Source organism: Doryrhamphus excisus, linkage group LG7 (assembly GCF_037039965.1).
Source record: "Doryrhamphus excisus strain RoL-2023G ecotype Guam linkage group LG7, RoL_Dexc_Guam_v1.1, whole genome shotgun sequence".
Taxonomy (NCBI): domain Eukaryota; kingdom Metazoa; phylum Chordata; class Actinopteri; order Syngnathiformes; family Syngnathidae; genus Doryrhamphus; species Doryrhamphus excisus.
In genome coordinates, this window is record NC_136363.1 from 22,809,114 (window position 1) to 22,832,281 (window position 23,168).

At 48.6% G+C, this 23,168-nt stretch overlaps 2 protein-coding genes across 3 annotated transcripts; one reads left to right on the plus strand and one right to left on the minus strand.

The window, feature by feature from the left end:
• Window positions 1–528: 528 nt before the first annotated feature.
• On the plus strand, window positions 529–18,560 carry nck1b (NCK adaptor protein 1b). Of its 2 annotated transcripts, XM_058059888.2 has the most exons (4): window positions 529–744; window positions 8,260–8,500; window positions 15,544–16,289; window positions 16,368–18,560. In XM_058059888.2, exons 2-4 carry the CDS (start codon window positions 8,275–8,277, stop codon window positions 16,566–16,568), a joined length of 1,173 nt encoding a protein of 390 aa, XP_057915871.1. In that variant the 5' UTR covers window positions 529–744; window positions 8,260–8,274; the 3' UTR covers window positions 16,569–18,560. The 2 variants fall into 2 exon arrangements, with proteins under 2 accessions (XP_057915871.1, XP_057915873.1); XM_058059890.2 differs by lacking the exons at window positions 529–744; window positions 8,260–8,500 and adding an exon at window positions 9,961–10,100.
• Window positions 18,561–19,723: 1,163 nt separating this feature from the next.
• bdh1 (3-hydroxybutyrate dehydrogenase, type 1) lies at window positions 19,724–22,363 on the minus strand. Its single transcript, XM_058059895.2, has 5 exons — window positions 22,131–22,363; window positions 21,917–22,027; window positions 21,614–21,755; window positions 21,406–21,558; window positions 19,724–20,815 (listed from the first exon to the last, which is right to left on the minus strand). Exons 1-5 carry the CDS (start codon window positions 22,341–22,343, stop codon window positions 20,349–20,351), a joined length of 1,086 nt encoding a protein of 361 aa, XP_057915878.2. The 5' UTR covers window positions 22,344–22,363; the 3' UTR covers window positions 19,724–20,348.
• Window positions 22,364–23,168: the final 805 nt, after the last annotated feature.

The following is a 23,168-nucleotide window of genomic DNA, read 5'->3' on the forward strand; positions in this document are numbered from 1 at the left end:
TTGTTTGCGCACTTTCAAATCGAGATATTATTTTGGGTTGAGAATACATGTGGAGGAGGTCCATCTGCTTGAACAGGAAACAGATTGCATCCTGCAGCAGGCTGCAAACCTTCCAAAACCAGGCTGCAGCTCTCTACATCATGCACACCTTTATTTCAAAAGTCATCTCCCAGGGGAAATTGAGGGTGTGAGGCACAGTAATTACCCTTCATTGATAGACATGCCACTTTATATTTGACCAGACATAACCAGAAAATGATGACATTCTGTTTTTGTGGAAGACAAAGTTGCAAAAGAATCGATCCATAACGGCTCCAACGCAAACAGGACCGTTATCTCGGTAAAGGCAGAATTACCGGTGTCGGGTGTCATTAGATGGTGCGAGTGCACCGAATACTGTGGAGAAACGCTCACACATCAACAGCTGGAGTGTGTTTGACCGACAGTCCGCTTGTCCAATCACAAGAACGCCTCCAAGCTCCCCAGCCAAAGACGTGAGGGTGGGCGGGACGTTACGCATTAGCAACTTGTGCGGCTGCTAGCTCGCTAGCATTAGCTTAGCGATGCTTCACACAGCAAAGACATGCTGAGACAACCATGCTACTTCCAGCAGGGCACTAGCTTAGCGTCTTGACGTGGAACGTTTTTAACGCGGACACTCGGCGACGTCTCCGCGGTGTTGTCGGCACAGTCCTGCTTACCGACGGGGAAAAGAAAAGGTGGCCATCCATCGGCAAGGAGACGGTAAGGCGTGCCTTAAATCTGTGCTGCCACTGGCGGTAAACCGCCGCAGTGGAGCGCCTGAGGCTAGGCTAAGCTAGGCAATGCTAGGCTAGCTCTTTTCACCCAATAACCTTACATCACACGGCAGCTAGCGGGCTAATGTGCTAACGAACCAGCTGGTGCTCTGCCAACATGGCTAACATATTTCTGCCCAGCAGGCTAGTTACTGCTGACCCTTATGGTTGAATCTTTCTTATAACAATAATCCCAACCAGGTTATTGGGAGTTAAGTTCTATCTAATTTGACCACATTATCCATGGTTAATACGATTGTCCTTCAGTCATTTAACTAACGTGCTTGTATTTGCCCCAGGAGCATCTCTTCATTTGTTACAATGCCTTACTTGACTCTTGGTTTGTTTTTTGTTTTTGCTATGATGTGTCTAAATATGCTAGTTGCGTACGTTTTCAACATTAATCGTCACACGTATGTGTTTTTAATTGAATTCGCCGATATATTTATCATCAGACATCATAAAAAATAACTCCATGACGACAAATTACTACTTCACATATATATCCCAAAGGAGAAGATACATCAGGCCCGGGAAGCCATTTGGGATGCTTAGCATGTAGTTTGTCAGCAGGCAGTTATTTTTAATAGAGGTATTGCACCATGGTTTCTTATTGTATCCGCCTGTTAATTACAATCATACATATGCTTGCTCATTGTGCGGTTCCCCACAGGGCTGTAATCTATCTGCGTTTCCAAATGTATTATAGATAACTGAATGTATATTATTTAGACTTAGCCAGACTTTATTGATCCACAGGGAAATTGTTTCTTCACAGTAGCTCAATTGCCAGAAGAGAAAGAGAAACACCTTATTTACGATATGAAATATAAATAAATGTTTTTTTCTTTTAATGTATAAATTTCTATTTATTCTATATATTTTAGTTTGTCTCCATATATACATTTATGTTAAATACGATATGTATTTAAAAGAATAATTAAAAGTTAAATTGAAAAAGAAACAAAGTCCAAACTGTACTTATATAATGTGGTTATCATATGTCCAGACAGAATGAAAGGTAGGACGGTCGGCCCGCCACATATAAATGAATATGTGACACGCGTGAATCAGGTTTGGCTTGTAATTTGTCGTCTTGTGTTTTCCGACCAGCAAGCAACCCGACATCACTCACGTTCTCTCCTCCCTTTGGATGACTCATGAAAACTGTATTCATCTTCTTGTGCTGACACTGCCGCTGGAGATCAGCCCGAGACAGCCGCCCCGTAGACAGCCGCCCCGTAGACAGCCGCCCCGTAGACAGCCACCCCGTAGACAGACACCCCTTTGACTGCAGCGGCAAGCAGTCCTCTGCTGGCTAGTCTCCCCTCAAGGCTACGGCGCGACAGGCTCCTTCTGTTCAAGTTCCTCGTCGGCCTCCAGCAGCCACAACGTGTCCCTGCAGCCGACAGCAAAACGCCAAAATATGTAAAAAAAAAAAAAAAGCAAAGCTAATGTGGCTCAAAGTTTCCATGGTCAGATGACAAGCTGGAGACGCGCTGCTCCACTAAGTGGCTTTAGGCATTAAATGAATTTTCCTTTTCTGCCATATGCTTTATGTTTGATCTCCTCTTTAATCTGAGCTGCTGCTTCAGATCACCGTTTCCTCTTTCTTCTCTTATGTGTGTTAAATATGGTCTCCATTCATCTTCCATGCATGAAGTACCGTCTTTTTTGGACTATAAGTCGCACAAGGCCAAAAATGCATAAGTGTACTTGAGTGTACTTGGATTAGGAAATGTTGTTGTTTGCCATGATCGGCCTAAAAGAGAACTACTGGAGTTCATAACGTGACAATCTTTTGTCTGATTTACAACATCCACATTTTGACTTCCTCCTTTCACTTTTGTTTTTATATTGGCTAATTACCATGTTTTCTTTCCCCTTTGCTTGGTGTAAAATGGAGAAATGCAATCATTTGCGGTGCACCACAAATGGATTTGTATCCAACTCAATGGCACAGAGGGCCAAAACTCCAAGCCTGGTTTAGGTTGTGGGCGGAGCTGGACACGCGGCGTGGTTGTTGGCTTTGATAAGGTGATTGTTGATGGACCGCCTCCTCGCCATTCTCACAACGTCCGGGCAAAGGAAGCTTGTTGTTCCTGCTGCGTACAGTAGATGCCATCGTACCTGCTTCTTGAAGCACCTCGTATGCACCTTGTCTGCCAGAGAAGAAGATGTAGCAGGAGGGATCAGTGTTAACCCTTTGTTGCTATATTTGGCGATATGCAGACACAGCTACATTCAAACACTTTTGGAGGCTAAGGTGAAAGCACGTATTGCTGTTCTCAGCAGGTGGTGCGGGCTGCTTTGGGGCGGGGCCTCCTTCAGCCAGAAGGTCTCATAGGTGGCTCTATCTTGTTTAAGACAAGAAGAAGAAGCACAAGAAGAATTGTATTTCTGAACACATTTGTTGTGCTTTCATGTTTTTTCACAGGTAGACTGCATTAGCACTTGTCATAAATTGCCTTTTCCCTCAATATGTTGACGTTATTCCGATAATTGTGTTGTTGTTCATGTCATTCTGAGACTTTGTCATATTTTTGAAGTTGTATGCAAATAGTCTAATGACTTGGATACACAGCATTTGTAATGCTTTCATTTTCAGTCAGTCTGAAAAGGCGACGTAGTGAAGAAATACTGAAGTTTATAATGGTGACCATCGTGCGGTGATGTTTCACTTCCTCATTCATGGTTTTTATTGGCTAAGTGATATTTTCTTCCCACTTAGTTTGGTGTGAAAAGGAGAATATGCCATACTGGCGCTTGGCGAGGGAATTTATGCTCCTCTGACCTTGCTATTGAAAGGCCCGCCCACACTGCAGAAGTCTCACCTCAGCTTTGTCGATGGGACCGGGAATGCCTGGAGATCCTCGCCCACAAGTTCCAACACGCGTCTCCCACTGACTGGCGTCCCGAGTGGCTTATTTAGTGGTATTGTGACAGCACCCCGGGGCTCGTATTTGCCAGGATGTTGGCAAAGCAGAGAGGAAGCCGGCGTATTCATTTCACCTCATGACACAACCCCTCATGTTATTATTATCATGCGGTTTTACAAATGACCTGCTGTTTGGTCTGCCACAATAGAGAGCGAGGTAGCACGTATCACTTCCAGCTTCTGTCATGCTACCAGACACGGTTCTGCACGAGCGAATGTGTCTTTTCAAACTCTGATTAGTCATGAGGGAGATCCCTTCCTCCCGGTGTGCAGTGGATGAGGTCATCTTAAGGCTTGTTTTGTCTCTGCCGTGTTGGCTTGCGTGGGTGGAGCCTGAACCCCGCAGAACCACCACCGGCAGCTCACACACGGTGGATGAGGAGGTGCAAGTAGCAAGCCTGTACAGTGGAACCTCTGCTGGGCCAGTTGCCGGTTTCTCTGTATGGTTTGAAAACCACGGAAATGGTCCCATTACAGCGTTACTGCAATACCAAAGTAAGTGAAGCTCCGGCGTGGCCATGACGTGGAAATATCCTGTGTAACATCCTGTGTTATTCCTCGCAGTCAGAACCGGCCTTCCATGTGTTGAAACCACAGGCATGTGTCGTGTCGCCAAAAGTCGGGCATAGATGGCACCGGGGTTAGCTGCCTCGTTAGCATTGGGGGGTGGCGGTATGTATGTACAAACAAGCTGTTTGTATATCGTTAGAATGCACAGGAAAGGGAGACGTGTGTTCGTGTCTCACATAAGACAATTGTGGACGATGGGACAGCCGAGCCAGGGGAGTGGCGAGACTGGCGTGCACCCACCACGCAGTCAGAAGTGGTTGCAGAAGGCACACGCACAGGCCGATCGGTGGCTGATCAATTGGAACCCCCTGGTAGAAATACTGGTGAACTTTCATGAGTGCAGTGCCCTCGTGACTACTTTTTTCCGTGTGGAAAATAAAGTTTTCCCTCCAGTGCTGGTGTAAAACTACATTTGAACTCCATCCCTCCCACAAATGAATGCAAAGCTAAAGTGGAGTGCAGTGAACTGGCGTCAGCATGCATCACCCTTGTGTCCACGCTTCCTGTCTCACAGCTGGCCTGCCAAGTCTCCCATGACCCTTTGCTGCGATGCCGCTCTTTTGTTTTGGGAGAATCTGGGACAGGCGGGATGAGATACCGTCCCGTGGGCTTTAGTTGCCGTGGTTCCATGTGAAAAGCGCATAATCACGCCTTCACGAGGCCGGCCTTGTGGCTCAAATGTAGGATTGGGTGTAAGTTGGAGGATGTGTGGCAGTGCCAGACGGGGGGGGCGAGCCAGTGAGCACACGGAGCGCATTCCAGCAGGCAAGAGCCCTGTGATTTTAGCAGGCTGTCACAGGGATTAGGTTACTGTCTGTGAGCTCATGCTGTTGCTGTCAGTGCTGCCCCCCCCAAGCAACCATGCAATAGATCTATAGCGTCCCATTTCAGCTGTACTCTGACATCACTTTTACTAATCCCATTCTAAGTCACTCACCGCCATTTAGTGAAAGCTAACACTGTGCTGGATCGTCACATGGCTTGATGGGATCGCTGCGCAACGCAAGCTCGCATTGGGAGCACTGGGGGTGCTCCTCTACAGTCATTTTCCCCCTGCAGAGACACACAGCCCGGTTGTTTCTGCAGCTGTGGGTTTGCCGGATGTGGTCATGTTTCACGGTGACATAACCTGCATGGTTGCAAAGTGCGCCGTCTCTTTTATTACATGACTTTTTGAACGTCACCCTTATTGTACCATGGATTACAACAACTCCCCATGCATGTAATCCTATATTATCCTTAAACACTTGCAGAGCCCAGGAACCATCATGATTGTTATTCACGTGTAAAGTTGCAGGCCGTTTGACATCAGCAGAGGTGTTTCCTCGCAGTGCATTTTCTTCCTTTCCGAGAATAATGGCCCAGGGTTTTTACCAGATTCTAGATTGGGCGTCGGGAATGAGATTCACACATATCACTTGACCACCTGTCCACCAACCCATGTGGTCCAGGCCGCCCACGTGGACCTTGACCACAGAACAGATCTTTCTAATGGGGTTATTTCCAGCTACCTATGTAATTACATATGTTCATCCACTGTGTTTTGCTACATCATTTCCTGCCACTGTCAGGCGGCCTTCATACCTGGAAAATCCTCTGCTTGGTGCCCCTCCACTGCATCCTGCACGCCTCCCCCATGAAATACAAGCCCACACCGCAGCCTTTACAAGTTTCTGTGCAGGAAGTCGTCCAAAAGGGGGCGGTATTGCACACTCAGCTGACCTCATTTTCTGCCATATCATCTTCTATGATTTGCCGAGGGGAACACTGAGGACAAGGTCCGATGAAGGCAACAATAAAACATATTCCAGCTGAGACAATAAAAAAACTGAAGAAGGAAAAACCTCAACAGACTTTTAGACTGGGGGGGGGCGGTGCTGTTGGTTTAGACTTTGTGGCAAATGGACTGTGGATTTGACACCCTCAGAGCAGTTTGACCCGTCTGACCTGGCGTTTTAGGGCTTTGCAGAGACGAGCGGCCTTGGCTCAGTCTGCAGCCCAGCGATTAGCTAGCAGCATCTGTCGCCGGGGGGGGGGGCATCTGCACGGCTGCAAGTCACAGTCACAGTGGCGTTGATGTGCAGTTAGCACTTAGCAGCTAAAAAGAGGCAAGCTGGCGTTGCCGGCTGGAAGTGGAACTTGGGGAAAGACCTTTTTGTTCCGTGTATGCTTCTCTGACGTATGCTTGACGTGGTTAAATGACGCACACCATAGTTAGTAGTTTACAAAGTTCTGCATTATTTAGTCTTTAGATTGTATTTTCTGGACTCATTACTCATGTCTCTTCCACCTGAACATCTATAGGAAGGGCAGACCACAACCCTGTCATTATTTGTTTACATTAGCACTTGTGGCTAAGGGCACTGAAAATGGCTTTCGCTCCCTGTGGTCCTTGTTTGTGCAGGATCAGGTTCTGGGCTGGTCTGAGGGCCAGCTGCAGTTGAAACCCAGACCCAGCGCCACTGAGGCAAAAGAGATGCTGATCAATGAGGTCAGTGTCTGCTCCCTAAAGTCGCTCAGGAGGAGAGAGAACGCCAAGTGTCCCGGGATGTCACAGCAGCGATTCCTGGGGGGTCCAAAGTGCAGAACTCTAAAAATATACTTTAACGGGAAAACGCAATAATTGAAAAGTCGGCAATTTACCAGAATAAAGGCTAAAAATACTAAGAGAGGGAAAAAAATGTAACTTTATACGAATGACAATGTGCAGGACAGGCCTAATATGAGCTATTTCAGCTGTATCACAAAGCATGCTGCTACATCTTGTACCACTATACTATACACTGTATAATACTCCCTGTCAGTGGTAAAGTTGCATTTTTTTGTGGTTTACTCTGTGGTCCTTGCTGCATAAGAGCAGGCGCCCCCCACTCCCGTCCGTGCAAACCAGGGTCCTGGCATTAGCATAGCGTAGCAGCACTGATGGCTGAATTTGTCATAAGACCGGCGGCTGAATGCGGCTCTTTGTGACACACTCGTAGAACGGCGGGAGGAGTTCTTATGACCAGCAGCATCCCTCCCTGCCTGACCCAGCCAAGACATTGTTTGAATGATGTAGCCACACCGCTGGCTTCATGAGCGCTTGCTATTTAGTCATCAAAGTTCATGTTTGATGCCCATCACAATGGGCAATAGTTGGATGTTTTCTGGGATAAAAGAAATGTCTTCGGAAACCTGAAGTTTTGTTCGATATGTCTAGCAGCTCTTTGTTGAAGAGGGAAAACAGCAGCACGTTTGGTGGAGGGGAATTATGTCTGAAAGACTAACCTTGGACGTAATCGCTGGCGGTTGTTCAGCATTCTGCTCTTCTGAGCTGTATTTGGACAGATGGTCCTGTTTTGTGGTAGTGCGATGTAGGGGTGTGACCACATATCGATATGTCAACCCTTTGGGATATTTAACCCTCTCACGACCCAGCTGGATTATCCAAATTCTCAAATAGAATTAACATACTGTATATAACTCTTACGTCATTTTGGTTGTTATTTTTAGGCCAGCAGTGACTTGAAGGTGTCTGCTTTGATGCAGTGCACGTACAGCTATTTTGGTCACAGCATCCCACTGTTGTGATGCCGCATCTGCATCATCTGTTCAACATTACTAATCATCTATAGTCTGAACGAGGTCAAGCCTTCTTCCATGAATCAAAGATACACCCATGATCCATTAGCTTATCTCCAGAATACTAGCGTTAAGGAGGGCCAGACTTTTTTTTATATTGATTCTGTGCTGGAAACTGCTGTTGCGACATAGACGCCTCATAAGGCATCATTTATTTATTCCACGTCAGGTTCCTTGTTTAAATGTGACTGTAGCCGTTGCCACAATATGCTATTCCTCGCTGATTCCAAAACAGGACCTCATTGACCTTTTGGAAAGAACACACGTAGGTGTTTGCCTTATTCACTCGAAACGTCTGCAATATGAGCTAACGTTCTCTGTCCTTTCCTTCAGTTCCTGTTGTGCAAGATGACAGAAGAGGTGATTGTCATCGCCAAGTTTGACTACATGGCCCAGCAGGACCAGGAACTGGACATCAAGAAAAATGAGCGCCTGTGGCTCCTGGATGACTCCAAGTCCTGGTGGAGGGTTCGAAATGCCACCAACAAAACGGGCTTTGTGCCGTCCAACTATGTGGAGAGGAAGAACAGCGCCCGGAAAGCTTCCATCGTCAAGAACCTCAAGGACACGCTAGGTGAAGACCTCTTGTTTCTTATTGTGTGTTATGGAACCTTTGTCTGATTTTCTGCTTAGCACCCTAAGCAGACGCTAGCAGGACCTCCTAAAAGGGAGTTTAGTAAAGGTTGCTACGGTTCAGGTGAGGTGAACCCTCAGCAGGACGTGCTGCTACATGGACTATGTACATAGTCGTCATCATAGAACCGTATCAGACGCGCGTGTCGAGCCACGCCCTCCACAGGACGGCCAAAGCCATAGTTTTCCATGCATTCTTTGATTTCTGGCTCTAACTGTTTCTTAACGCAACGCAACGCATTCGCACCACAAATCAACACCCTTTTATTGGCCGATTCTGCGACTCCGTTAACACCTTTATGAAGCCTTTATGAAATGGTTTGTGTTTTCGTATCCCCTTAGACGTTAGCCTCTTTGTAAAGTAGCCCAGAGAGAGGCTGTCTTGTCATGTGACGGCAACGCGTGTCGTCCCGGCAGCACGGAAACACTCCCAGTCTGATAGTCAAACTCGCTACACTTGGAATGACTTACACTGGAAACGGCGGCCTTTCCACTGACCTTTTCATTTGCAAGCATGTGCTCGCTTTACTGCCGCACTCCGAGCGTGTCAGGCCGGGCGGCTGCCTGGAAGCCGGAGCATGTAACACAAACCTGGGTCACTTTGCACCTGTTACGCCATCCGTCTAGCAAATAACCTCAGGTGAACAGCTGCACGGATGACAAACACACTGCTGTGTCCCACAGGACTGCTATCTATTGGTGGCATCCAGGGGGATATTTTGGGTTGGCACCAAATCTATTTGTGACAGGAAACACTGCATCAACACATACACATACACACATACGCAGGGTCAGGCTTTGCATCTAGTAAACATGGACTAATTTGAAACATGAGCTGGAAATAAAAATATAATTACAGTCATGGAGAGCTGGTAAATACACCACCCTGACATCAACCGCTATGATCTATTAGTAGGCTCGGGAACATTCTAATTGGAGAATTGTGGGTGATCACCACATTTTTGTGTGCGTATGAGTGGGTGAAAAAGCCAAATAAGTGTTTTGGGCGTGTATCGGTGTCATTGTTTGGAAGAGCGTGTCACGGTAGGCCCTGCTTGGGCGACTTGAGAGGATTCATGTTTCCAGGGTTCCTCGCAAACTTCTCTCTGCAAACAACCGCAGTCATGTGACGTGCCGGATGGTCCTGACTCACCATGTTGTAACCCCGCCCCCCACCAAGAGCCAAGCTCTGAATTCTATCCGTCCGCCACTGAAAATAGCACTTTGCCTGCCTTACATCTTTGCTCTTTATAGCTGATTTTCTTTGCCGAGTTGAGCAGCACCCCCCCCCTTCCCGTCCCTCTCCATGAGGCCTCTGTGCTGCGCCTTTCAAAGCCGGAGCCCCACCCCCCACCCCTGCCGTCGTTGGCTCTGAGCGGTCACATGGGCGTGGAGGGGGCGGCCCCAGCCCAGCTCTCTGGGTGTTCACATGGAATTGCTCCACAGCTGCAGTGGGAAGAGAGCAGGGCCGGGACGGATACCGTGAGGGAGAGGCGGCCAGCCAAAAATGGACATGGCTAACCTATTCAAACATTTCTTTCGTGAGTTCTCACCTTTATCGTCTTCTTCGTGGTGTTGTCTCGCAAACTCGGCTGATGTTTTGGCTGCTTTTCTTCATCGTTCTTTCTGTCTTTTGGCTGTGAAAGCTCATGTAGGCCAAGTGTGGCCGTTTCCAATCTAATATGTTGTGTTGGCAGACGGGGGGAGAGGGTGCTCTTGAAAAGCCTGCTGCTCAGCTCTAGCCTGTAATTGCCTCAGCAATCCTTCTGTCTCTCTTGCTTTAAGTATATATATTCACGCCGCAATCCCCCCCCCTCGGGCTGAAACTCAGCCGACTCCATTGTTGATTTTTGAAGACCCTCGCGCCACTTTTGTTGTTTTTTTTACTATAGTATCTCAAGATGCTCTGTTTTTTTTAATGCTAGCCTCAGGGCGAACTCGCTCATTCTAGGAGCCCCCACCCCACCCCCCCACACACACCACCCGCCAGTCATGAGCTCTACTTGAAGGGACGCGGGGTGCTCATGTAGAACAGTGTAGTCATTGTTGGGAAGAGGGAAGGGGTGTACGGGGATGGGTGGCACCCATCTCCTACACCTCGCTAACTTATCAGAGGAATGTCATTGGCTGGGGGGCCTCGGCGGCCTGTAGCTCTTTTACAGCCTTGCTGACACACCGACGCACACTCTGTCATCTCCACCTTGTAACTGCTGAGTGGTACCTCCTGTCTGCCCGTCCCGCACCCTTGATGTGCTCTCCTTGCTGTGTCCACAAGCACGGAGATGAGTGGGTGGTTTTAGAAAAAGCAGAGATGTCCTCCCCTCCCTGTGTTTTCCTGTTTCTCAGCCTCCCCCGGCCAGCGGAAACTCTAATTTGAGCCACATTGCTCGCCTCGCATTGGAGGAGAACTGACCAGAGAGGAAGTGAGAAGTCGGAAGGAAGTTGAATCATTGTGCGGGGTTCTGTCTTGTTTTGGACGCTCCAGCTCCTCCTCCTTACCATCCCGGTTACATCCTTTCTCTGGCCTCATCACACTTCTCGCCATTATTTGTTGAGGAATTGTACTTAGAGCAGTGCTTCCCATCGGAGGCAGTAAGGAGTACCACAAGGAGCGCCAGAGGCAGGTTAACCAAACTTCTCAGCCAGCAGCGTAGCGCTTGGCGCTGGGATGGGCATGGGTTGACCCAAAACTGTTGTTGAAAGGGATGTTGTATATGCTGTAAATGACAGTTACCTGTTTTGCATATGGCAAGGGCGGGACGTGTACAGGCACTATATAAATACGGCTAATACTACACTAGCATGCATCACCATCGGTCCCCATGATGAGCCTTCATAACGCCACGCTAGGGATGGCCATTCCACTCCTTGATAGTTTCATTGTGAAACTGATCAATAATGTGTGTATACCCAGTGTGTCTATATACTGTGTGTGTGTGTATGTAAAAGTCGAATTACTGCGACGGGCCTGCAACAGCACGCTGCACCGCTTTGAAGTGGCTAACAGCCGCCTTGGGCAGCCGTGCAGTCGCTCTTCAGATGGGATGCACGATGAGCTGATAATTATCACCTGCACTGTCTTTTCAAAAGTACTTTTGGATGTTTTTGTGTGTTCGTTGTTAGAAAATGCTCATAGTTCCCAGGAAATGCTTGTAGCCCTGGATCCACATGTTTGAGGTCATACTCTCCAGGCCATGAGAACGTGTGATGAAGAGTTGAATCATCCTGGGAGTATTCATGAGGCCATCCACGGCCGCCAGAAGAGAAGAAAAGCCAAGTGGAGTTGTGTGCCTCTCACGTCTCCATCACGCAGCCTGATGGCGGCCCACTTTGATGTGTCGCTGTGGCGCTGAGCTCCAAGGAGGTTTTGTGCATTTCCTGCCCAGCCGTCAGCCAGCTTGAAGCTAGCGTCTGGCTTTTTCTTCTTCTTTTTCTAATGGCATCAAACAAGCCCCTGAAGTATACGCGAGCTAACTTCACAGTGTACTGACTGCGCTGTCAGAGCATCTACACTTGAACTGTCCAGTCAAGGCGCATCAGCTATTGACCTTTTAACTAAAAGTGCATTTCTGTGTCGGAGTGTGGAGTGTGGCGTTAGCGGGGGGGTATCACATTGTGTCCAAGGCCAGGGGATGTCCAGGCTGTGTCAGACAGCCTGACGCGGGGTGTTGTCGTCCAGAGGAAGAGCCCTGGAATGAAGGGAAGCTGAGGGTCGAGAGGGCCCGGGGCAGACAATGGACAAGCAGGCCACAGTTCCAACAAAACCAGTTCCTGTGTGCCCCCGCACGAGCCCCCTCCATCGCATATTTGCCTCCCCGTGCCGTGCACACCTCATCTGTAAACAGTCAGCCAGGCTTTTTTGCTGCTCGTTAATGAACGACATCTCCGTCACTGATGCAACGCTCTGCTTCCTTTCCTCTCAGGAAGCTCACAGTAAAAAGCAGACGTGACGTGACGTAGTGGTAGACCTATCCAGTAGACCGGAGATTCAGGAGGTGTCACGGGTTGTGGCTTTCGGGGGTTGCACTCGCCTTCAAAGTTCAAGCAAGAGGCCATGTTTGTTTTCTGAACCAGATGATCTTTCCATCACTCTGTTAGCCAAGAGGACCGTTTGCAATGGCCTCAAAACCAAAAAATAGAAGACCACCACAGGGGTATCGAACCTTTTCCCTGAAAGGTAGCCACTTTGACACTGTGATGGTTTGTAATGTACATATGCTAAGAATATATAACTGCATGTCAGCCTTGCCATCCAGGTGAGAAAGCAGATAATTAGTCTCAACCTGCTGGTTTTATTTATTATAGAATTGGATTAATATCAACTTTCTTCTTAAATCATGCCGTAGTCTTTGGACTTGATTCTTCCAACACTTAAGTGTTGCTTGGTTTGTTTTTATATTCTATATTTCAATTTCAAATATAAATGTTATTCTAGAATGCCATTTTGTAAAATTACAACTTTGTTGCCATAAAATGTTGACTTTAGTCCCAGAGAGGCGAGTCACAATTGGCAGTCACGGCTAACAAAGACAAAAGCAGCCGCCAAAGAGATGACGAGACCAAGCAGGAAGTCCAAGTGCTTTAGCGGAGTGGAGTGGATTGGAGAGATCTTAAAGAATTGAACTTTGCGATAGACGCGGTGAGTTCAAGCATACAGTTTTTCAAAACACTCTTGTAGAATAACCTCAGAATACCTCATGCTTTACGGACTTCCTGTCTGTGTAGAAGGGCGGAGCTTATGTTCTCGGTGCAGGAAGCGGGTGGGATTTCATGCTTGCAGCATTATATCGCCGCCAGGCCGCTGCGTAACCATCGCTAACAGTCCCTTTTAATCGGGTTAGACAAAGACGACTTAAGTGCTTTCTGCCAAAACATTGGATCAGGTCTAGCGGAGGTCTTAATGCTTTGTTGTGTTGGACTACACTCAATCACCGCATTCCCAGTCCTGTCCCAGTATCAGAAACCTGTGGCTGCACAGTACATTCAAATCCCAACTTCCTGTTATCAGCCTGACCCAGATTGAACATCTAGTCAAATTCAGTAGCCTCAGGCAGTGTTCTGTTTTCAATGCAAAGCCTTCCTGCCAATGCAGCAGGAAGCAGGAATGAATCCCTGACAGGGAGATGGCATCGGGAACCTGGCCAGTTGGATGGCAACATAAGCTCTCCGTCATCAGCCGGAGCCCAAAGATGCTTTATTGATGCAGCGCTGAGCCCCAAAGCGTGTTTGGTGCTAAACTAGGACGGCCCAGCTGCGAGGAAGACGCTTCCTGGTGCTCACACCTGCACCAACATGTTCCCATTTTCTTCCACCACATGTGATATGCCGGTTGGTCTTTCATCGCTTGTTGGAACGCTGGTGTCGTTGCAGTCAGGCGTGAGTAAGGCTGACCCCCACGCGGAGACGTCTGGAGTCTGTACTTGGCAGCGGCGTGACTAATAACAGCCTCTACCTGGAAGCCATCTGACGTAGGCCTCTCGCTCGCTAGCGTCGATTTTGTCTCTGCTGCTCGAGTCGGGAACAATTAATGTTCTTCTGTGGTTGGATCTGGCCTCGTGACACATTCTCCTTTTCAGAAAATAAACACTGTCCTGGAAACTACACCCTGCCTCGCCGTATAATTTCAACCAGCTGACTTTTCATCATGCAAGCGCCAATCTTGCAAACGTAAACAGAAGAAGAGTGTTGGTGCGATACGTCACCAGGAACTGATAGCGTCAATCCAAGAGCTGTTGCATCCATGGACTCTTGCCTCGCTCGTTTCCACCACAGAGCTGCTTTGCAGATCAGGGTGGGGGTCCTGGAAATGCTCTCCGGTCTCTTGGAAAGTGGGAGCTAAGCGTGACCCGCATGATGTGTGAGCGCGCCAAGCTGCCAAGTGGGAATTCTTGTCCTGTAAGGCTGAGTTCACAGGCCTGGCCTGGGCTGGCCTGGCCTGGCCTGGGCTGGCCTGGGCTTCCCCAACCTCCATCAGAGGGCTGAAAGGGCTGCTCACCCTCGCCACCTTTTACTGTAGACACCCCCCACCCCAGACTAGATGTTTTTTTTAACTTGTCTCATTTTACCTTCTGGATTATTTGTTGTTGTTGTTAAGCTGTAGAAGAAGGCAGCACTGACCGTAGGAGAGACCCCCCCCCCCCCGCATGCCGCATCTCATCATTGAGGCCACAAAGCAAAGACCAGTCCTGTTCCTACGTGGATCTGGTCAAGTCTTTCAACCCAGCTGTGTGGGCCGCTTGCAAGGGTTGCAGGAACAAGAGTGCAGTGATTGGACGTCCAGCCGCTTTTGGGCTGATTAGTGGCCTGCGATTAGCAACAATGGCTCCTCACTCAGACTTTGGTTTGTCCACTTGCTGCTTTCACTGGATTTAAAACCTCTTTTCTTCAATAACGCAGGATTGCCTTTTTCCTTCCCACGTCTAAGCCCCAAGAATGCTGTATGTGTTCTACTTGGACCTCCTTCATTTGGCGACCTCTTATACTGCTGTGTGTGTGTCTTTTGTCCACGATGCTCCTCCTGCAGATCCGAGGGTCTTTCCACATTTAGTCATGAAGGTTCAAATGCAAGGAAGTGTTAAAGCGGGAGGGTTGACGGGTACGTGATGTTTTGTAACCGCAGGTCTTGAAAGTACGATACTGTATGTCTGTTTCTTTACGTACCCAACTCAATGTCAAATATGGTTCATGACTGTTAGGCATATGATGGGGTCAGAGGGGGGGGGTCTCAGGCTGGCGCTTTGTAATTAGGGTGCATCCCGCCCTGAGAGAATTATGGTGTGTACATTTAAGTCGGTAAAAACACAGGACGAGCTACAGGAGTACTAGCCTTTACCCTCGGAATAGCGGGGTCGTCCTCCACCTGAGACCGCCTCAGCAGCTGGTCTGTGACGGAGCACGCCGGCTTTGCGTCAGGAATAATGACTTGAGCATGAAGGTGTGATCACGCATTGATGGTTAACACTTGTGATTGGCGGCTGTCTTCAGGAATCGGGAAGGTGAAGAGCAGGAAGGGAGGAATGAGGGACACGGCCTCCAACGCCGACGCCGACATGTACGCCGACAACGGCGAGCGCCTGTACGACCTGAACCTGCCCGCCCTGGTCAAGTTCAGCTACACGGCGGAGCGCGAGGACGAGCTGTCGCTGGTGAAGGGCACGCGGGTGGTGGTGATGGAGAAGTGCAGCGACGGCTGGTGGCGCGGCAGCTACAACGGACGCTCCGGCTGGTTCCCGTCCAACTACGTGACGGAGGACGTGGACGGGACGGCGGGGGGCGGCGGTCCGGGCGGCCCCGGGGACCCGTCCGGATCGCTCACGGAGAAGCTGGCGGCGGTGGTGAACAGCACGGCCAACGGCAGCAGGGTGCTGCACACGGTGCAGGCGCTCTACCCCTTCAGCTCGGACAACGACGAGGAGCTGAACTTCGAGAAGGGCGAGGTGATGGAGGTGGTGGAGAAGCCGGAGAACGACCCCGAGTGGTGGAAGTGTCGCAAAGCGGACGGCCAGCTCGGCCTGGTGCCCAAGAACTACGTGACGGTGCTGGACTCCGCCGCCCACAAAAGCACGGCAGGGCCGCCCACGCCCGACTGCGACTACATCTCGCCTTCGGGCAGCGGCCGCTTTGCGGGGAAGGAGTGGTACTACGGCAAGGTGACGCGCCACCAGGCCGAGGTGGCGCTCAACCAGCGCGGCGCCGAGGGAGACTTCCTCATTCGAGACAGCGAGTCGTCGGTAAGTCGCCGAGCCGTCTTTGCGTCCCGAGCGGCGCCGACGGATATGCTGATTGTTTGCTCTTTTCTCCCCCCGCAGCCGAACGACTTTTCCATCTCGCTGAAGGCGCAGAGCAAGAACAAGCATTTCAAGGTGCAGCTGAAGGAGAACCTTTACTGCATCGGACAGCGCAAGTTCAACTCCATGGAGGAGCTTGTGGAACACTACAAAAAGGCGCCCATCTTCACCAGCGAGCAGGGCGACAAACTCTACCTGATCAAGGCCCTGTCCGCATCCTGATCCCGCCCTCTGCCCCCCTCCCCCTCCCTCACACACACACACACACACACTAACATTGGAGCATCAAACCTGAAGACGCCACAATCATCAGGACCTCTTGACGTCTGATGGGGCATTCCAAACACAAACGGAGGAAGAACGTGGCGGGAGTTTTGGGAGACGAGCGCAGACTCCTGAGCGGACGATGGACCCCTTGGCCACTTATTTATGACGTGATCCAGATGTTCTCTTCATGTACTTCCTCCTCCGCCAGCTCATCACAAGTCGCATTTAGTTTGTCCAAAAATAGATCTTCTTTTTAACACTTTTTTTCTACTGAGACCTTTTCTTTTTTTACTTTTATTGCTATCCGACACAGAGCCCCTCCTCCTGGACCTTTTTTTATAGCAATGCTCTCATGTGTGTGTGCGCGTGTGTGTGTGTGTGCGTGGACAAGCTAATCCGCGGCATCGGCTAACGGCGAGTACAAATGAAGCGACCAAAATATATTTATTGATGGTGTTGGTTGTGGAGCCGGCCCGTCACGATCTGCTTCTCTTATTTTGGGTCCCCTGCGTTCTCCAGGCTGGCCAGCCAAAGTCTCCATTGCCACACGGACGTTACATAGATGGCCACCCAACAGACGTGACGTCTCACTCTGCACGCCAGCGGAGCATCATCCAGCGTGGCGTTAGGAGGTCATGAGAAGAACGTGTGGTGTCACCAAAGGGGACGTTTCCTCGAGAGGAAGTGGGCTGGGGGGCGGGGGGCTTAAACATCTCTGCTGAGGGAAAATGAGGGCAGTCCAAAAGATGATGTCACTGCGCTGGAATTAGCATCGCTGCAGGGAAGGCACCAGGAAAGGTCACTCGGGGGTCGTGGCTGAGAGACTACGTGTCTGTTGGGTTTGTGCATCGTGAGATGTTTGATGATGATGATGATGATGATGATGGCTGTGGTGGTTTATCATGACTTCTGCAGCCGCAGCACAAGAGAGGAAGAGTAGGAGGGAGGGGGAGTTGATAGGAAAAGCAGGCCGTCAGTCATGGAGAGGAGAATGGATTCCCGCGTAGAGCATCTGGAATTGTGCTGCTCGTGTTCCTTTGGGCGGGGAAGGCAAGGAGCCTCCGTGTTCCCAGGTGTGCGTCCCGATGAGCGATGACTGGGAACAGCAGAGTCGGCTCCCCTCTCCCGTGCAGATTTACGGCCATTTTGGCTCCGTGTTCACATTCCAGGAAGAAACGTCAGGAAAAAGCGTCTTCATCCAACCGACATCTCCCAGCTTGTCTGCCTTTTGCGTTGGTTTCTGTTCCGTCACTTACGTCTTGTGAAGCGTCCTCTCTGACGTCATGTGACTAAAGCAGTGGAGGATTTGGGAGAGACATTTCAATGTGCCTTCACAGCTTTCCTGTCAACCAAAGTTGTTTTCTTTTGTTTGGTTTTGGCCGTTTGGTTCAAGCGTTGCATGTGATGACTGTTTTTGTTCAACTCCCATGCATAAAATGGCCATTTGCAGATATCGTGTGTAGTCTCAAGTGTCCTTACATCGCAGTTCCAATTTACGAGAATGCCTACGTGTACACGTTCAAAACAGCCTGACTCGCTCATGAGCACCTCAAGTGGAAAGAGGACCTTTTTTGTCTTCTGGTGTCTTGTGTGTCATGTCTGACAGCCGCATGGTCACACACACACACACACACACACACACACACACACACACGGCTCATGTAAATGTCTTTGACTTGATATTCAAATACAAGTGCAAAAATCTCCCCGCTTAGCATTTAAATATAAGAGCCTATCTTTTGTGTCTTTGCACCAGCCGAGGCCGCATGAGCACATCCTCGCCGCTGTACAGAACAATCTGCTTGAAAACAAAAAGACTTTGGACGTCTCCCGGGACTAATGTTCCAAACAAACGAACCATGTTAACTTTGGTGCTTTTGTGCTGCTTTATAACTCTTTATTCCCCCACTGTTTTGTGATTGAAGAAAACAGATCCATGCTGTGAAACTTCTTGTCATGCTCTTAATGCTGGTTTTAAAGGAGGGGAGATCATCGTCTTCAGGTGTTATAATTTAGAAGAGTTTATTAGTGTTTCAAAGACGTAATAAACAACATAAAAGCATGTTTTTATGTGTCAGATATTTAATAACGGAGACGGCTCATCCTGAAGAGTGATTGGACGAACAGAATGTCAATCATATCGAAAAGACCAATCGAATCCAGAAGGCGGGCTCGTCAATGAGGCTAACTTGGTAAGTTGCTAGCAACGAGTATCTCCGTTGACCCTGTCGAGAAAACGGTTACAAAGAAATGACTTTCAAGGAAAACCCTTGGTGATGGTATTTAGACGTATTTTAAGTGATACATGCGGTCAAGTTAGCATAAAATGGGCTGGTAGTTGGCAGCCATCGGCTTCAAATTTAGCTTTTATGGAGCTTCAGCCGAGCCCCCAGTTTCCGCATTCATCACAGTTGAAACTGCTGATTGGTCCAACTGCAAATTGTGGGCGCGGCTAACGTAATCAGCCACGCCTCCAATTAACTAGTACGTTCCATTTCAGACTGCTGATTGGCCAGCTGTCCAAGAGCCTACGATTGTGGGCGGGGCTATATTTAAGTGAAGCGTGCGCGTCACAAGATGACGTCGTTTGGTTTGAAAGCTTGTGGCGGCGTGCAAACAACATGACTACCTTCAGCATCAAATGGTGAGTACAAGATGATTAAGGGGTTAGTGGAAAGCTTTTGTTATTGTTCCTCATGGTGCTCGACGAGCAAACAAAACATTCGTGTGCCTTTCGCATTGTCTCTCTGTTAGTGTCCGGCATTTTGATAAGTGTTGGTTTTACCAATTTGGCTAAGGTCTTTGTACCGATATCAGGCTAACTTTGTAACAGTGACCTCTAGTGGATGATAATTTGTTGACGGCTGCACTTTTATTGGTGGTAATAATAGCTGTCTTCCATTGCAGTGTCGTTTTTCCTTGATAGTTGTTATCTAAGGACTCTTTGTATATCTTACATAAAAATGTTTTTAAATGATATCGTATATTTTCTACCAGTGGTTGTCAATCATTTGGATATAGTTTAAAATACCCCCAACCAGAAGAAAAACATTTTGGCTGAAAAAAGGATAAAGACACAACGCTGTGACATCAATATTTGGTTTATTACGGCCCAAAACAGTGAGTAATAAAAAAATTATCAAAGTTTATATCTATATATATATATATATATATATCCCTAATGATATTTATTAACAGTGTACTTTTGTCTAGTATGCAGAACATGATTCGTATTTTAACGCAGCTTGAGTGCCCCCTAGAGGCGTTTTGTTAGTTTAACCTATAAACTTGGTCCAACATCATTTTTGGCTCATTTACATCATTTCACGTCCTGCAATTATAATATTTCTAGGGAAAAGGAATAAATATTTGTAAAAATACAATCTCTCACAGGCCGCACGTAGGCCACATATGCAGGAAATCGATGTGTGGAGTTTGCATGTTGTCCTCGTGCGTGCGTGGCGGTTCTCCGGGTACTCCGCTTTCCTCCCCACATTCCAAAAACATGCATGTTAGGTTACTTTGTCTGTATGTGCCCTGCCATTGGCTGGCCAGACAGCTGGGATAGGCTCCAGCACGCGGCGACCCTGGTGAGGATAAGCAGCGTAGAAGATGGTTCATGTGCAACAATAGAAAGTGCTATCATTTAAAGTGTACTAAGGCTTGGCAGGAAAAGTGCTGAGGAATGAAGATGGCTCTGTTTGGTGACGAACAAAGTGAGAGCATCTGTTTTTTTTAAAAGTAGAGCAAGTCTGAGAGCGCGGCAGGAAGGTGCGTCATCAGTTGCAGCCGCACCCACCAGTGAGGCTCCATGGGGCTGTATCTGGTGTAAGGGCGCTTGGACGTGATGGCGTCCACAATGTCCTCGAGAACGGGACTCATGTCCTTCTGTCCGCTGCCGCAGTACGATCGCACGAGCGCCACCTGTTGCTCAAAGTGGGCTTTGCCGTAGTCTTCTTTGACGCCCGCCGGCGCCTCGGCCCACAGCTTGGAGGCCGTGTCGGCCACCACGTTACGGCTCAGGATGCCCGTGGCGGCGGTGAAGTTCCCCGGCTCCACCACGGACACTTTGACTCCCCAGGCCTTCATCTCGTAGCGCAGGCAGTCGGAAAACGCTTCCACGCCGTATTTGGACACGCAGCAGGGCGAAAGCGTGGCGTTTCCCATGCGAGCGTACATGCTGGCCAAGTTCACCACGCGCCCTGCACACACGGCATGTTAAGGAATTACAACAATTTATAGAATTTAATTTTTAAGAAAAATCTACACAAAATATTAATTTAAATGTCATTTTAAAAAGTTTTGAAAATAAAAAAATAAATATTTGAAAATGTAAAAATATTAAATGATAAAATAAATCTATATATGAAATGCAATTAACACAAAATATAAATAAATAGAACTATATTTTTTTAAGATGGAAAGCACAATGAACGTAAATGCAAGTGCTCCATCTGGTGGTCAAATGGGTGCACTACAGTTCCATCAACCCTTGAGGGTAAAAAAAGGCTTTGTGGCTTTTAGTAGCTAAAAAGCCTAAAAAGGAAATGGAACTGTCGTTGAACCAATCGGAATAGAGACGTGCTCCTGCGCTCCTTTCAGAGGCGACCTGCTGACTTTGAGCCTAGCTCAAGAGCACGGGAACACACAAGCCTTTTCAGGCCCGCGGGTCCAAAGTCCAGGTCTTAGGGAATTATTGGTGGCAGGAATGCGGCCTGCAGCTGGACGAGCACCTGAAGGCAACCCGGTGATGAGAGGGGGGTCGTTTGGTCAGGACAGAGCGGTCGCTCACCTTTGGCCCTGCGAATGAGCGGCAGGACGGCTTTGGTGACCCTGACGGTGCCCCACAGGTTGACCTCTGACACTTGCTTGTAGACCTCCATGGAGGTGAACTCCACTTCTCCGAACGTGGACACGCCGGCGTTGTTGACCACCGCCCACAGACCTGTGAAGGGCGGCGTTAGCCCAGGTGATGGAGGCGGTCCTTCGTGCGGTCCTACCTCTGTGCCCGTCCTCCAGGTGGTCTCGGATGAAGCGGGCGGCGCGGTGCACCTGCTCGTCGCTGCAGACGTCCAGCTGGATCACCTTCATGCGCTCTGAGTGACAGGCCTCCAGCTCCTTAGCCCCGCCCCCTCCTTCATCCTGTAGGACATTATTCAGGGGAACATTCATCATCTCACCAACGGGAATCAAACATCTTGCCAGCAGATTCTTGACATGCAAACTTGTCTTTTAAAAGATAACCAGCCTGTGAAGGAAGTGAAAGCATGAAGAGATCGTCTATTGTGTGAAGACGTCCGTACCTTACGTAGGCATCCTGCAAACACGGTGAAGCCAAGTTGGTGCAAACGCAAAGCCAAAGCGTGACCGAAGCCGCCGTCACAGCCTGTGATCAACACGGCTTTGCCCGTCACCTTCATATCGACACAAGAGCACCGCAATCAGGATCCTGGCCTGCTGGCCTTACTGGCACACACGCACGAAACCAAGAGCACCGGACTCGAAAGGCCGACCTACCTCCACCAGTCCTCTGGGGAGTCTCGGCGTGGCGGCGTACAGCACCAACAGGAAGTAAGTCACCACGATGCACTCCGCCACGCTCGTGTCCGGCAGCCCCAGCAGCCTCATGGCGCCGTTGAGCAGGGCCGGCAGTCCGAAGCCCAGCAGGACGGTGAGGAGGACGGAGAAGGACACCAGCAGGGACACACGGTGCGCGGACGGCGGCGCCATCTTGGCTCAATGCTGTTTACTTTGCGGGCCGACAGCCGTGAGGTCGTGACACGCCCACCGGAAGTAAACAACGTATTGCTCGACATTTTGAGATGACACTTTTTAAAAGGTTAAATGGCGAGCAGAATAAATGCGGTAAAGTTGACAGATACCAGTGCAGCTCAGTAAATGATATTTTTAATGTGAATTCAGTAAAAGATTAGACCGGCGAAACCGGAAGTACTGTACTTAAAGGGGAAGGATTTAGCGTCGTGTCGTCTTTGAGGCTAACAAAACAAATGAAAAGAAGTTGCTACATAATGGTACATCTCTGTAAATTGGAATATCTTTAAAGCGTTACTTAATTTAAGTTAGTTAACTCAGAAACTGACACGTAGATTCCATAAATGTACTACAAAAGTAATACGTGTATTCCATCAAATAGTACCAAAAGTAATATACTGTATATACTACATCAAATAGTACCAAAGGTAATTCATGTATTACATCAAAGAGTACAAAAGGTAATACGTGTACTACATGAAATAGTGGTGCAAGTTACAATGTGCTGATCCGGTAAAGTAGTTAATGCTACTCTAAGTACTCCAGTAGGTACACAGTAGGTACAGTGTACACGGTATATGATAGTGATGACAAATCATAACTGTTATTTGATTGACACCAAGTGTATATTTGTAGTATATTCATCAGTTGTCATGCAAGCAAAAGCTAGTAGTTGGTGCTGAGTTGTTGTGTTGTGTTGTGTTGTGTTACATCCTGGTCAGGTGGAAGCTGCAAGTGTTGAGCAAAGCAAGCGTAATGCTCTTAAGTCCTAAGGCCTCCATA